This window comes from Micromys minutus (assembly GCF_963924665.1).
Source record: "Micromys minutus genome assembly, chromosome: 27".
NCBI classification, from domain to species: Eukaryota; Metazoa; Chordata; class Mammalia; order Rodentia; family Muridae; genus Micromys; species Micromys minutus.
In genome coordinates this window covers 19,172,938-19,187,932 of record NC_137962.1, presented here as the reverse complement: position 1 = coordinate 19,187,932, position 14,995 = coordinate 19,172,938, and the positions used below count along the sequence as shown (strand labels likewise).

General features: G+C 50.5%; 1 protein-coding gene across 4 annotated transcripts in view; it reads right to left on the bottom strand.

Moving 5' to 3' along the window:
- Window positions 1–1,942: 1,942 nt before the first annotated feature.
- Window positions 1,943–14,995, bottom strand: part of CSAD (cysteine sulfinic acid decarboxylase) — a 25,846-nt gene continuing 12,793 nt past the window's right edge. The window contains exons 2-16 of one of the 4 annotated variants that reach the window (XM_080939610.1): window positions 14,006–14,203; window positions 13,663–13,845; window positions 13,304–13,430; window positions 13,129–13,219; window positions 12,687–12,793; window positions 12,251–12,366; window positions 11,597–11,676; window positions 11,213–11,267; window positions 4,813–4,929; window positions 4,671–4,735; window positions 4,361–4,442; window positions 3,818–4,017; window positions 3,669–3,720; window positions 3,439–3,528; window positions 1,943–2,690 (exon numbers count right to left, since the gene is read on the bottom strand). In XM_080939610.1, the coding sequence (XP_080795736.1) occupies window positions 2,517–2,690; window positions 3,439–3,528; window positions 3,669–3,720; window positions 3,818–4,017; window positions 4,361–4,442; window positions 4,671–4,735; window positions 4,813–4,929; window positions 11,213–11,267; window positions 11,597–11,676; window positions 12,251–12,366; window positions 12,687–12,793; window positions 13,129–13,219; window positions 13,304–13,430; window positions 13,663–13,788 (1,482 nt within the window). In that variant the 5' untranslated portion in view covers window positions 13,789–13,845; window positions 14,006–14,203 and the 3' untranslated portion in view covers window positions 1,943–2,516. Of the gene's footprint in view, window positions 2,691–3,438; window positions 3,529–3,668; window positions 3,721–3,817; window positions 4,018–4,360; window positions 4,443–4,670; window positions 4,736–4,812; window positions 4,930–11,212; window positions 11,268–11,596; window positions 11,677–12,250; window positions 12,367–12,686; window positions 12,794–13,128; window positions 13,220–13,303; window positions 13,431–13,662; window positions 13,846–14,005; window positions 14,204–14,995 lie in introns of those variants that run through there. The other 3 variants (XM_080939609.1, XM_080939611.1, XM_080939612.1) reach the window with 3 other exon arrangements.

Here is a 14,995-nt window from a genome sequence, read left to right as displayed (position 1 = left end):
CAGGAATGAGGATGCCCAAGATCAGGAAGCGTTCCTGAGGTCTGGACGATACACGCCCACATCAGAGATTTTATTTACCTTTATTTTATGGGCATTGGTGTTTCGTCCGCATGTATGTCTATGAGAGAGTGTCAGATCCTGGAGTTACAGATAGTTCTCAGCTGCTCTGTGGGTGCTGCGATTTGAACCCTTTTCCAGCCCTGAGACATTTATTCAGTCTCCTGATTTAAATGCTAACTTTTTAGAAACAACGTAAAAAATAGTATTTTATCAGTCATCTAGACATCCTGTCCTGGCTGGTTTTGTGTCAACTTGACCCAGGCTGGAGTTATCACAGAGAAAGGAGCCTCAGTTGAGGAAATGCCTCCATGAGATCCAGCTGTGAGGCATTTTCTCAACTAGTGATCAAGGGGGGAGGGCCCCGCCCATTGTGGGTGGAGCCATCCCTGGCCCAGCCCATTGTGGGTGGAGCCATCCCTGGGCTGGTGGACCTGGGTTCTATAAGAGAGCAGGCTGAGCAAGCCAGGGGAAGCAAGCCAGTAAGTGACATCCTTCCATGGCCTCTGCATCAGCTCTGGCTTCCTGACCTGCTTGAGTTCCAGTCCTGACTTCCTCTGGTGATGAACAGCGATATGGAAGTGTAAGCTGAATAAACCCTTTCCTCCCCAACTTGCTTCATGATGTTTGTGCAGGAATAGAAACCCTGACGGAGACACCCTGGAAGCTGGGAACGGGATCGTCTGAGGACAGAGGTGTGTCATTCACCTGTAGGAGTGGCAGGAGCCTCTACAGGGGTGTGACACTGGTGTTCTGTGGCACTGCAGGTCCTCAGATGGAACTTGGAGCTGGGCCATGCAGCATGGCAGAAGCCTCAAATGGGAGCCTCCTAAACCGTGGTAAAGGCAAGTGTGTACTCAGCTCTTAAGTGCCTTGTGCAAAACACTAGCAATCCCAAGCAACACAAGAGGTTAAATTACAGAAGTTCTTTTCCTGTTTTTAAAGATGGGGTCTCATGGATCCAGGTGAACCTTGAATCCGATATACAGCCAAGATCTACGGATCCTTCTGCCTCCATGTCCAGAGTTCTGGAATCACATGTGTGTGCAACACACACCTGGGCTGCAGTGCAGTCCTGGAACTCAGCTAAGGTCGCTAGACAAACACTCCAGGTGGACTACATCCCTTGTCCCATCTTGGTTTTTGTTGAGGATTTTTAAAGGAATGGTAAGCAGCAGAGGTGGGCATAGCGGACTCATCTGTAATGCTGTCAGGAGGATCAGAAGTTCAAGGCCAGCATAGGTTACTCGAGACCTTATCTCAAAGAAACAAAACAATAAACCTGACATGTCCCTAATCCCAGAAGAGGTGAAGGCAGAAGGGTCAGAATTTCTACGCAGCTAGTTCAAAACGAACAAAACACACAACACACATGCTGGGATAGGGTGGCTCACGTCCCTAGTGACAGCATTCAGGCAGGAGAATAACAACGTGTGAGTCTGGCTAGCCTTGGCTACACGGTGAGTTAAGGACAGCTTCACAACACTAGGGGAGGTAAAAGGATGAGGCCCTTATCTCCAGACAGTCTGGGTCTGTCTTTATCCCTTCTTCCTTTCCACTAGGTCTCACTGTATAGCTCTGGCTGACTGGAACTCACTGTGTAGACCAGGCTGGCATGGAACTCACAGAGGTCTATCTGCCTCTGCCTCTGTCTTCTCAGTGCTGGGATTTAAGGTACTGTGCCTGCCTGTTCTGTTTCTGATCCCAAGGTGTAATTAAGTGTGACTGACTCCATCCTGGGGCATTTCTCTCACTAAGGTTCTCGGAGGAGAAGATATTTTTCAATTGTCTCTCTTAAGTGCTTACTGTTTGCTTGCCTGCTTCAAGTTCTCTGTTGTTTTAGGTAGAAATAAAACTTTAAAACATACCCAGATATAATGGAAACCACAGCTTTATTGTCCTATTTCAGAAGTATATAGTGCTGTTACATAATAAAGTGGGGCAGCTCAAAAGGTCTGAGAGGTTGATTCTGGTCCAGGGAAAACTGCTGAACGTTGGCACAGTTCCACCTACCGCCTTTTCCTATGTATTTTTTAGCTTAACTCAAATACTGTGATATATACTCATATCCAGCTTTCTTAACACAGCGTACCATTTCTCTCATGTTAATAAAAATTCTTTATAAACATAATCTTAATGAAAAAATATTTCCATTTTTTATTTTTGAGACAGGGTTTCTCTGTGTAGCCCAGCTCTGTAGTCCAGGCTAGCCTTAAACTCAGAGATCTGCCTGTCTCTGCCTCTGCCTCCCTAGCATTAAAGGTGTATGCCACTATGCCCACCTTAACAGAAGCATATTTCCTAAGAATATACTGTAGTGTGTTCAGACACCCTCCTGACAGCCAATGTTTAGCTAGGAGAGTTAGTGTGTGGAGGCACACTCAGCCAAGGCCACCGTTTCCTAGAAAGGTCGGCTTCTCAGAACCCAGATTATACAGTGTGGGTGGAGCAGAGGTAGCTCACAGGTCCTGGCCCAGACGCTCCAGCTCACCCAGAAGAAAGTCTATATCGGCCTGGGCCAGTATGGGGTTGGCCACCACCATCCGGAAGAAGTTGGCCCTGGTCCCATGGGGCTGGTAGCCAATCATCATGGTCCCCTTCTTCACCATGCGCTCCTTGAGCACAGGGGCCACCTGTGGGAGCAGAGTGAGAGCTGAAGAGGCTGCCCAGCTCCCCACTCCAGCTGCTGTCCCCACACCTGCCACCTCTGTGGCACACTCACTGCTCACACCCCCTCTGCACCACATGAGACCCCAGTGACCTTCTTGAGTCCTGCTTCCTTCCACTGTCTCCTCTCTGCATGACTGGAGCTGGAACCAGACCAGACTGGTCTCTGATTTTCAACACTGCCTCTCCCCAGTCTCAAGCCTTCCTCCTCAAAGTCTTCTCCCCTCTTCATTCCTGACATGTTTCTGACCTGTACCATGTGATCTAGAGGAAACTCACCAAGCCACCTTGAACACAGTGTACACAGGAAACACCTCTTCGGCAGTGACAGCCCCAGGAGGGCAGGGCACTGCTGTTCCTTTAGGTTACAGAGGCAGCCGGCACTAACCCATTCTTAGGAATGAGGACATATATCCCTGCCTCTGAAAGCACATCTGCCATGATCAGCTGTTCCTGATCTGTTTGGGGGCTTAGTTCCAGCACTGACATCTTGTGGTGCATACTGGTGACTTCCTCTGGTAACTCCCTCTGTCTCCTTACTTTCCAGAAATATATTTTTTTCCCTACCTGCACCCCATTAAAAATGAGGGTTAGGAGGTGCGCCTGCCATCTTAAGAGGCAGGGACATGCAGTACTAGGCAGGGCCAGCAGAGGGCAGAACATACCTGCTGCTTAGTTCCTGGAATTGGGTTACCAGAGGGCAAAGTCTACTACCTGAGACAACCTTTGGCTGTAATCTGGACTCTCCTTCTTTCCCCGCAGGCTGGGAGGCACAAACCAGAAGCACACGTTGAGGAACTCGGGCTGAGGGGAGGGATGAGGGAGGCATGAGTTGGGGAAGGAAGGGGCTGTTTGCCTGGCTTTGTTCCTGGTCCTTTATGAGGTTTCATGTACGGAAAAAGGTGGGGGCTGGGAGAGGCATTCAAAGGAGCCAGGAGTCCTACCTCCATGACCAACTCAAATCCTTCCCGCTTTTTTATCTCCTCCACCAAGTACCTGAGGGAGAGGGTAAGAGAGCACACATGGAGGAGAGGCAAGGCGACAGGGAGACCACAGAGGCCCCGGGAGTGAGGCCTGGGTCCTTCATGCCTACCGGGTCAGAGCAAAGGCCTGGTCGATGCGCTGCTCCAGACCTTGCCCACCCTGTGCCTTCCACATGAGCCACAGCTTCAGACAATCTACACGACGGCCACACTGCACCACCTTATCTCCGGTGTCCAGAGCCACATCATAGAACTTGTCTTGCTGGAAGAGGTAGCTGGCCTGGGACCCGTGGCAGCGCTTGAGCAGGTTCTGCGGGGAGGGAGCTATCAGCAGGCCTTCCTCAAGTGCTACGTGACAGGTCTCACCTTAGCCACCTCTCTTCTCCCTAGAGTTGGCAGCTGTCAGTCAACCCAGACCTCTCTTTGGGTCACTACCAACACTGAAGCTCTTCCCAAATTCTGCCCAGGATCCCTCCGACCATGGGTACAAGATAGAAACCCTTTCTGTTCCATGAAAACAATGCACTGGGTGCAGGGAGTTTAACACAGGGTTAGGGTGGTCAGAGAGATGTGGCTTCATTAAGTCCAGATCTCTGTGGCGAGACAAGACAAGCTAGGGTCTAGAGAAAGGAATGCCAGGGTCTGGGACCTACCGAGGTGTCCCGGAGAAGAAGAGCAGAGCACTGCAGCCCCGCAGCAAGAAGCTTGTGAGGGTTCCAGGCCACAGAGTCAGCCCTGGGTAAGACAAGGCAAAGCTGGGTCAGCGGCTTCTTCAACACAGCTAAAGGTGAGGGGGCTACCCTTCCTCTGCAGCCAGGAAGACGTCCCATAACTACCCTCCCTCCAAACCGAAATCAGTCATCCGTCCAGTTCCCACTTCACCCTCCCCAGGCTTCCCTAGTTTGTGACTATAATGGAAACCAAGGATTTGAAGGGGGGATTCGGGAAGGAGGCCGTATGCACCTCTGGATCCCATCCAGGAGATGCCTGTGTGTCCGAGACAGCAGGACGCTCCCACCCCAGGCGGCCTGTGGAGCAGGAGGAACAGCGTGGGTCTTGGCCTCGGTGTAGCCCACCCTACCCCCTTGACCCAAGTCTCACTCACATCCACGTGTAACCACAGTCCATGACGCTGGCAAACGTCGGCAATTGCATCCAGCGGGTCGAAGGCCCCTAGCACGGTGGTACCAGAGGTGGCACTGACCAGAAATGGCACAGAGCCCTGTGGCCAAAAGGCAAAGGAAAAAGGAGCTGAGGAGTCATTGTTAAAGCTGGTCAGAAGCTGGTGCTGGGCCCTAAACTCACTACATTCCTTTCCCAACACTAAGTTTTGCCTCCCCTGAAGTCTGCAGGGAGGGACACTATATCTCAGCAGAACCTAGGTTTATCTATTTCTACGGTTTATGCTCTTTCGATAACTTTTAATGTTGGGCTGAGAGACAGATCAATCAGTGAAGTGACCAGAGGCATGGTGTCGTGTGCCTGTAAACACAGCTTTAGGGAACCAGAAGTAGGCAGGCCTTGGAGCCAGCCTAGTCTAGCTGGTGAGCTTCAAGCCAGTACAAGACCACCTCAAAAAGCAAGGTGGATGACTTCTGAAAGCAACACCGGAGGTTGATATTAGAGTTCCACATGCACACAACATACGAACAACACACATGCACATGAACACACAGGGACATGAACACACAGGCACATGAACACACAGGCACATGAACACACATGCACATGAACACACAGACACATGAACACACATGCACATGAACACACACGCACATGAACATACATGCACATGAACACACAGACACATGAACACGCATGAACATGAACACACAGACACATGAACACACATGCACATGAACACACAGACACATGAACACACATGCACATGAACACACATGCACATGAACACACATGCACACACGCACATGAACACACATGGACATGAACACACAGACACATGAACACGCATGAACATGAACACACAGACACATGAACACACATGCACATGAACACACAGACACATGAACACACATGCACATGAACACACATGCACATGAACACACATGCACATGAACACACAGACACATGAACACACACGCACATGAACACATATCTACAAACATATGCATGTAAGGACCAAACCCAAGGCCTTGTGTAGCAAGTGCTCTACCATTGAGCTAAATCCCCATCCTCAACATGTGATGTCTTACTGAAGGACCAAACACTGCTGAAAAGCCCCAGTACTACAAAAGTCCATTCTAATATTGAATTAGTAATAAAAAAATTAAACTACTACAGAGAAAAGCCCAAGCACAGATAGCTTCCCTAATAAATTCTCTCAAACATTTAAAAAGATAAACACTGCTGGGTGGAGAAGTGGCTCAGCAGCTAAAAGCACCAGATGCTCTTCCAGAGAACCCACACATACATAAATTTAAAATAAATCTTGTAACAATTAAAGCATTGTCTGCTCTTCTGAGGACACAGGTTTAAGCTCCCATATGACAGTTTATAACTGTGTAAATCCAGTCTCAGGGGGCTCCACACCCTCTTCTGGCTTTCCTGAGGGCCAGGCACACACATTGACACACAGATACACACTCATATAGGTAAATCACACACACAAAGAAAAATAAAATTAGAAACAGTAAACAGACAATACTAGCTCACAAGTATTTCTTCCCCCTAAACGGAATACATAAAACCAACTAGAACTGGAGACAGGCAGCTCAGTGCAAGAGCACGTGCCTGGCACCCCTGGGGCCGTAAGCAGAATCTTCCACACCAAACAAACAAAATGCAAACAGCAACGACAGAATTCACTCTTCAACTGTGTGCACATAACAAAACACAAGCACAAACATGACCGCAAGGGGCAGGCATGACAACGCACACGCGTAATCCCAGCACTTGGGAAGCAGAAGCAGGCAGATCTCTGAGAGTTCAAGGCCAGCCTGGTCCACACTGACAGCTCCAGGACAGCAAGAGCCACATAGTGAGACCTTGTCTCAACAAAGAAAAGAAACTCAGAAAAGGCCTGGTGGTGCTCAAGCAGCAGAGGAAGACTGACAAGTTTAAAACCAGCCAGGGAAACCCAGAGAGACCCTGTCTCAAAGAACATCAATCAGCCAACTAGTTAAAGTTCCAGGAGAATTATGGAGAGTTAAGTGATGGAGCACTTGCTTGGTGGACTTGAAAGGTCCACCACCCACCACTACACACACACACACACACACACACACACACACAGAGAGAGAGAAAGAGAGAGAGAGAGAGAGAGAGAGACAGAGAGACAGAGAGACAGAGAGACAGAGAGAGAGAGAGAGCTACAGGAAGCCAAAGGACTAGCAGGCCTGGTACCACACTTCACTACATTATGCTGTGTGGTGGTTTACACCTTTAATCTCAGCACCTCAGAGGCAGAAGCAGGAGGTTATCTTTCAAAATCAAGGCAAGCCTGATGTAAATTCCAGGTCAACAAGGGCTACATAGTTAGACACTGTCTCAGAAAATAAAAATAATGTAAAATATGAGGAACTGGGCAGATGAGTCAGCAGTTACAAGCACTTGCTACTTCCAAAGACCTGTGGCTAACCCTGGCGCCCACCCTGATGATTTATAACCTGTAACTCTAGCTCCAGGGGATCCAACGCCCCTTCTGGTCTCCATGGGCACTGCACTCACAAGCACACCCACTGACAGTCACACATAAACAAAATCAGAATTTAAAATGAACCTTTAATTGTCTTAAACAATTAAAAGTATAAAACACTTCAAATATAAAAACAAACTTTGTGATCTTGGTTTAGGTAAGCTTTGATATCCAAATACAGGGAACAAGGTAGGGGGCGGGTAACAGGTAAAGGTATTTCCCCTGGTAAAGGTGTTTGCCTTCATGTCTGACGATTTGTGTTTGACTCCTGGGCCCCTCACATGGCGGAAGGAGAGAACTAACTCTCAAAAGTTGTCCTCTGACCTCCACACGCATACTGGGGCACATATGTACTCAAGAGGCTGAGGCAGGAGGATCACTCTAAGTTTGAAATCAAGTTGGCCTACACAACAAGACCCTGACTCAAAAAGTAAATCTAAAAAGTGGAATTATCAGTAATTCCATATCTGGGTATGAATCCGAAAAACTAAAAGCAGTTGCCACCGTCTGGGTCTGGTGAAATTCAATCCCCGCTGTAAAGTACTGAGAGGTAGAAATTTAATCCAACTGTGATACTGGGGTGGGGCTTCTCAGTGCAGGTCACGGGCTGAGGCCTTATGGCTGACTACTGGTAGTTGGATAAGAAGAGGGAGAGAGACCGAGAGACCAGAGGAGACACCCACCCCGGTCTTTGTCTTGCCATGTGATGCCCTGTGCTGAGGTGATGCTCTGCCAGCAAGAAAGGCATCACCAGATTTAAGCCTTGAACCTTGGACCACAACTGTGAGCCAAAACAAACCTCTCTTCTTCACCAAATTGCTCAGCCTCTGGCATTTCACTGCACTAACTAAAAGTAGATTAGTCACATGAAGAGGCAGTTATCCAACATAGCACTGTTCATGTAGGGGAGCAACCCAATGCCTATCACTAGGTGAATGGATAATCAAAATGACAAATACATACAATAGAAATAAAGTTACAACATGAGCTTCCAGACACCCAAACTGTATCCAAGCTACAGTCCTCTGATTGCTCTCAACAAATGTAGTAATGCCCCAGGCTTGTCACGAAACAGACTGAAAACCTGAGCTGCTTGCTTCTAATGTCCTCCTGTGACTGAGAGAAGGGACCAATAGGGCAGCCCCAGATCCAGCAAAGTCTGCGTGGATGGGGAAGGCTGTGTGGGGATGCAATGGGGTGCGGTGGGGTGGGCTGGGCTGTGAGGGGGCTGTGCATGTGTTTGTGTGTATATGTGTGTGTGTATGTGTGTGTGTGTGTGTGTTTGTGTGTATATGTGTGTGTATGTGTGTGTGTGTGTGTGTGTGTGTGTGTGCATGGTGTGTATGGTATGTGTGTGCCAGGGTTGTAGCTCAGTTAGCAGAGTGCCTGCCCAGCACTCATGAAGCTCTGGGTTAATCACCAACACAGCCTGAACCAGGTGGTGGTGCTCATAACCTCTGTACCCAGAAGGCAGAAGCAGGAAGGTCAGGACTGACAGTTGTCCTTGGCAACACAGAGAGGGGGTTCAAAGCCCACCTGAGCTACAGGAGACCCTATCTCAAAAAAAACAAAAAAAGAAAATCGATACCAAGTGTTGATGAGCATGCAGACAAATCAGAACATCATGTGCTGCTGGGGTTGTAAAATGTCACAGCTACTTGAGAAAACAGGGTAGGAACCCCTAGCCCTAGCTGGAAACTGAACAGCTGATGGCTCCTGAGGTGAGTCAGTTTTCTTTAGGGTTTGACGCTTGGGACCACACTGCAATGGGCAGCATACACTGCCATCAGTAGGCTACTATATATTGATGATGATGGTGGTGGTGATGGTGATGGTGGTGATGGTGGTGGTGGTGGTGATGGTGGTGATGGTGGTGGTGATGGTGGTGGTTATGGTGGTGGTGATGGTGATGGTGGTGGTGATGGTGGTGATGGTGGTGGTGGTGGTAGTGATGATGGTGGTGGTGATGGTGGTAGTGGTGGTGGTGGTGGTGATGGTGGTAGTGGTGGTGATGGTAGTGGTGGTGATGGTGGTGGTGATGGTGGTGGTGGTGGTAATGGTGGTAGTGGTGGTAGTGGTGGTGGTGATGGTGATGGTAGTGATGGTGGTGGTGGTGATGGTGATGGTGGTGGTGGTGATGGTGATGGTAGTGATGGTGGTGGTGGTGATGGTGGTGGTGGTGATGGTGATGGTAGTGATGGTGGTGGTGGTGATGGTGATGGTGATGGTGGTGATGGTGATGGTAGTGATGGTGGTGGTGGTGATGGTGATGGTGGTGGTGGTGATGGTGATGGTAGTGATGGTGGTGGTGGTGGTGATGGTGGTGGTGATGATGGTGATGGTGGTGGTGATGGTGGTGGTGATGGTGGTGGTGATGGTGGTGGTGATGGTGGTGGTGGTGGTGATGGTGGTAGTGGTGGTAGTGGTGGTGGTGATGGTGGTGGTAATGATAGAAGAGGACATAAGTTATGCTGCCCTTCTGGAGGATGGACTTCATTGCTCAGCACCCACATGGCAGTTCAACTGTCTGTAGCTCCAGTTTCAAGGGATATGAACTCTGCATACAGAGCCTGCCATACTGCATAAATGCATGCAGGCAAACCACCCATTTACATAATAAAAATGAACTAACCAGTTAGCTATAAAAAGAGAGATGGCTGGCAGTTAGAAGCACTGGCTGCTCTCGCAGAGAACGGAGGTCAGGTTCCCGGTACCCACACGGCATTTAGCATTCACGTGTGACCATAGTTTCAGGTGACATGTTGCCTTCCTCTGGCCTCTGTGGGCACTGTGATCTCAAACGGATCACATGTAGGCAAGGCATCCATATGAATAAAAACTTAACGAAATAGGGTTTTTAAAAGTACATACACACATTATTCTAAACAGCAAAAACAGGCTGTTCATCCTGCACAGCGACTTGTGTAGAGTGAGGGTATTCTCCAGGTACCATACACATGGTACCATACACACGGTACCATACACACAGTACCATACACACTGTACCATACACACGCTCCTGTCTCATTGTTACATTTGGCAACATTGTACCCTGTCGGTGGAGATGATACTGAGGTGGTCCACACCACACCGGTGACTGTGACAAGTAAGTTAAACCAAAACGATTAAGTTTGAGGACAGCATGAGCTACACACTGAGTTCAAAGCCATGCTGCCCAGCACGGACGTGCCTCAAATAAGTGACAGCATCAGCAGAGAGCAGCAGACATCAGTGCGTCCAAACACAAAGGCCACTCTAAGCATTTTACACACCGATTAACCAGTCCTTACAATAGCCTCACCCTCACGTAGTGACTTCTGCCGAACACCCATCTCACTGATGAAGAACCTGACCAAACAGAGATATCACCGTTTATCTTATCTACCAACGATTGGGCCTTACATTGTTTTTTTTTTTCATGCTTTGTTTCGGGAAGCATCCTCACACACAGATCTGTGAGCCTGTGGTGACTAACAGTGACTCTCCGAGGGGACGATCTGTGAATCCGCAGACAATCATATTTAAAAACTGCCATGCACAAACCCACTTCCTCCCTAGGTCAGCCGTGTTCACTGTGCCTGCACATCCTCCTAAGCGTCTCCCTGTACTGACCCTCAGTCCACAGACACCTTCCACACTACATATGCTCCAGGCGCCACCCCTCCCCCCCAGCCTCACCCCGAGGGTTGCTTGGGACTCCCATGGACATTCAGAGCCTAGCCTGCAGCATCTCTGCAGCATCCCTGACACTAACAGGTGTGGAAATGAAGGGGAGGAGTGAGGAGTTTCTCCAGCAGGACAGCCCAAGCCACCTTCCTGAGGGGACCCGCTACCTAGAGCCCTCACTCACCTCAGCCTCTGCCAGACTGATCTGCCTCTCCAGATCCTCGGGGATCATTTTCCCTCTGGAAAAGAAAGAAGCTGAGTGAGTGGGGAAACTCTTGTGCTTCAGACCAGGGGGGTCACCTGACACAGTTGGGTAAGGCAGAGGGGCAATGCAAAGGCCATGTTACAGACTTAACCTTGGCATAGGGTGGGATGCTAGTGGGCACTGAGCGGCAGGAGCGGCAAGTCTGAAAGAGGAGTGGGTGGGGGAGGGGTACGGGGTAAGGGCCTGAGGCCAGAGCGGGGGGGGGGGGGGGGGGGTTTGGTTTTTTTTTTTTTTTTTTTTTGGCAAGTAGATGACACGTTGTGCAGAGCTGGGTCAGAGCCAGGTCAGCAGAAGGACCTTCACCTCTCGTCAGCTTTGACCACTCGGACACTGTCGGTGCCAAGTCCCAGAAAAGCAGCTCCCTTGGTGATGGAGTAGTGGCACTGCAAAGACCGCAGAGGCCGAGTTAGCATGACCTGAGCGGGCCCCGAGGATCAGAGGGCAGAGACTGTGTGAGCCGAGACGGAAGGGACGCGTGGCCAGGGTTTTCAAAGGACCTTGTTCTTTTGAGACAGGGTTTCTCGGTGCAGCTCTGGCTGTAGACCAGGCTGGCAGGTTCGCCTGCCTCTGCCTCCTGAATGCTAGGATTAAGGACATGAACCACCACATGGCTCAAGTGTCCTTGTGCAGGAACTGTGTGGATTCTAGTTGAATACAGACTTGGAGCTGGTGGGCCTGAGACTCTGCATCTCTAAATACCTCCCGGGTGATGTCAGTGCCGCTGGACCATGAACTACCCTCAGAAGTGGGACCTGTGTCTACTGCATCTGTCCTACCTGACCTCCTGACCCCCAAGAAGGCAAAACAAGCATATCACCTATTTGGCCTCCTTGGAAGGAAGCAAACCCTTTGAGGGCAGGAAGAAAACTTGAAGGGTCTCTGACAGCCAGATGAAGATTAGACTCAGGAGTCCTGAATCAGGTCTATGCCTCTTCCCTACCCCCTACTCTTCCCTACCTCCTTTGAAGTGAAGAGGACCAAGGGTGGCAGGGCCCGGAGGCCTCTCTGCTTGCAGTCCGGGTAACGCTGAAAGCGGGCCAGGTTCATGGCGTACATGTTGGAGATGGAGCCACCTGTCACAGGCAGGGGGGGAGATGGAGGGAGAGGTGGGGAATCGAGACTGACGCTTTCTCCCCTGACCTTTCCACCCAGAACTGATCGAAGAAGCAGGCATCACATTAGCTCCCAAGCCATGAATTCCCAGGGCTCACAAATAGCATGCTGAACTGAAGAGCCCCAAGACCATAAACCCTCTATACCCTGAGGTGCCCGACAGCCCAGCGGAGCCAGAGAGGAAACAGCCATTTCCCCTCCACACTAGCTACCCAGAACAAGGGAATGTACAGGAGGCAGACCCTTTACCAAGACCCAAGGGAAGCCCCCTCTCACATACCAGGACAGAAGACCCCATCCCCAGAGTTCCAGCCCACAAGGGCACGGAGTTTCTTCAGCACCTCCTCTTCCATGAGCACAAATACCGGGGCGATCTCATACGTGTACCTGCCAGAGAACATCGGTGACAGAGGCTGAGGTTAAAGCACTCCAGCTAAGTCTTTAAGCTAGAGGAGATGCAGGGAGTGAAATAAGGATCCCAAGAGAGAAACTGACACTGTCGGTGTCCAAGAACCAGAAAGCTCACATGGGAAGTGGGGTCAGGAGACACAAGGAGGCTGGCGAAGGAGCCCAAGGGGCAGACAGCAGGGACAACATTCTGTCTGACAAAGGCCACTCTTAGAAAATGGTGGTAAGAGGCAGAAACCACTCTCCTCTCCTACCCAGATGGCTCCTCCCAGCCAACCCAAGTCCTTTGTGAACAGAAGGCCCAGATGGCTCACTGGCTGGTATTGAGGCTCTCCGTAATGATACGCCCAGCCAGAGCATGAGGATCTAACCCTGAGAAGAGCTGGTTGAAGAACCGGGGGTGACCTGGAGAAGAGGAACAGGCAGAGGACTCAGGCTGGAGCTGGGTACTGGGGCCAGAAAGCCCTCCCTCCGGGTTCCCAGGCATACCAGTCTTGACGCTGTAATGAATCACGGCCCGGCAGCGCTCCAGGATCCGCTCCCGAGACTCGCCCTGGCTCTGCAGCTCCAAGTCCAGCAGCTGCTTGAGCTCCTCAGGCTCCTTCCATTCGCAGACCTAGGGGGAGAGGCCAAGTCGCAGGATCTTAGACCCCTGGCTGAGATCTAGCCATAATGGAACAGATGCAAGGTATCAGCAACTTGCAGTCAAAACAGGTCAAGGATGTTTTCACACGTGTACCCAAGCAAGGGGGACAAAGGACATAAGACCCAAGGTACACCAGGGACAGGGATGAACTCAATGAAGTTGACAAAATGACAGGCGGGAGGAGGAAGGAGACAGAGCCTACCTTCTCAGAAGCACTGGACCCCTTCCGAATGGCCTCATCTACAACAATCTCAAACACGTCCCGGAGCAAGGCTTCCACGGCCACAGGGTCCCCATCCAGGGTCCTGAGTGGTTTTGAGTCAGCCATGAGGATGAGATCTGCAAGCAGGGTGGAACCGTTCCTCACTCGGCCTGTGGGCCCCACCTGGACACAAGCAAGGCCCTCGACCTGGTAAGGGGGCTGAGGTCCTGGCTGGGGTCAGGTAAGGGCGGTGGCGGGCATCCGAGGAGATGGTGGGGACAAGGAGGGGAAAGGGAAGCAGTGCCAAGCGGGTGGGACCAGGAGCCGCTGACAGGAGACTAACCTTCCGGCTCAGGAAGGTTCAGACGAGCTGGTGACAAGGTACACAATAAACTCTTCAGAATAGGACTAAGACAGCAGAGGGCTCGGGGTAAAGCTGGAGTCACATGGCCGTGGCACTGTTCTCATGACCCTTGCCCGAAAGAGAACTTGTACAGATTTGGGACAGGGACAGCAGTCAAGTTCCCTGCATAATCATTAGCTGACAGAGAAAGGCGGGGCGTGAGAAACAGACAGCACACTCCTGTCTCAGGGAGGGGGTGTGTGTGAGTGTGAATCTAAGTGCTCAGGGAATGGGAGAAGCTGAAGGAAGACCAGAGCAGAGAGGTCCAGGAAACAGGCCAGGGAGGACCCGAGATGTGCAAGTCACCCCACAATGGACTTCCCAGAACTATACTAGTTTTCCCTAGTCATCATCTTCTTCCTCCTCTTCCATTTTTTGAGACAGGTTTTCTCTGTGTAGCTCTGACTGTACTGAAACTTACTCTGTAGACCAGGCTGGCCTTGAACTCACAGAGACCCGCCTGCCTCTGCCTCCGGAGTGCTTGGAGTGCTGTTTTTTCAAGGTTGTGTGTATTGCAGGCTGGCTTCCAACCTGACGGGCAGCCGATATGACTTCTGAACCACTCATTTTCTGCATCTACCTCTCAAGGGCTGGGATTATAGGAATGAGCCACCATGTCCAGTTTATGTCACCCTGGGACTTGGACCCAGGGCCCTGCATATGCTAGGCAAACGCATACCAATGAGCTCCATCCATACCCGAACACCCCAACCACCTTCTCTTTACACAGAGACCTCAGCAAAGCCCAGGCTTGCCTTAAAACTAAAATCCTCCTGCTTTCCTTTTCTAACAGGCCTGTGCTGTCAAACCTCCTCTGTCCTGGTTTCTGAAGTCCTGACAAAGGAGGTCATGCCAAGGAAGCACTGTGTTACACAAGCATGAGCCTTTGCCACCCAGGCTGGGGAACAGACACTCCTCTTGTGCTGGACA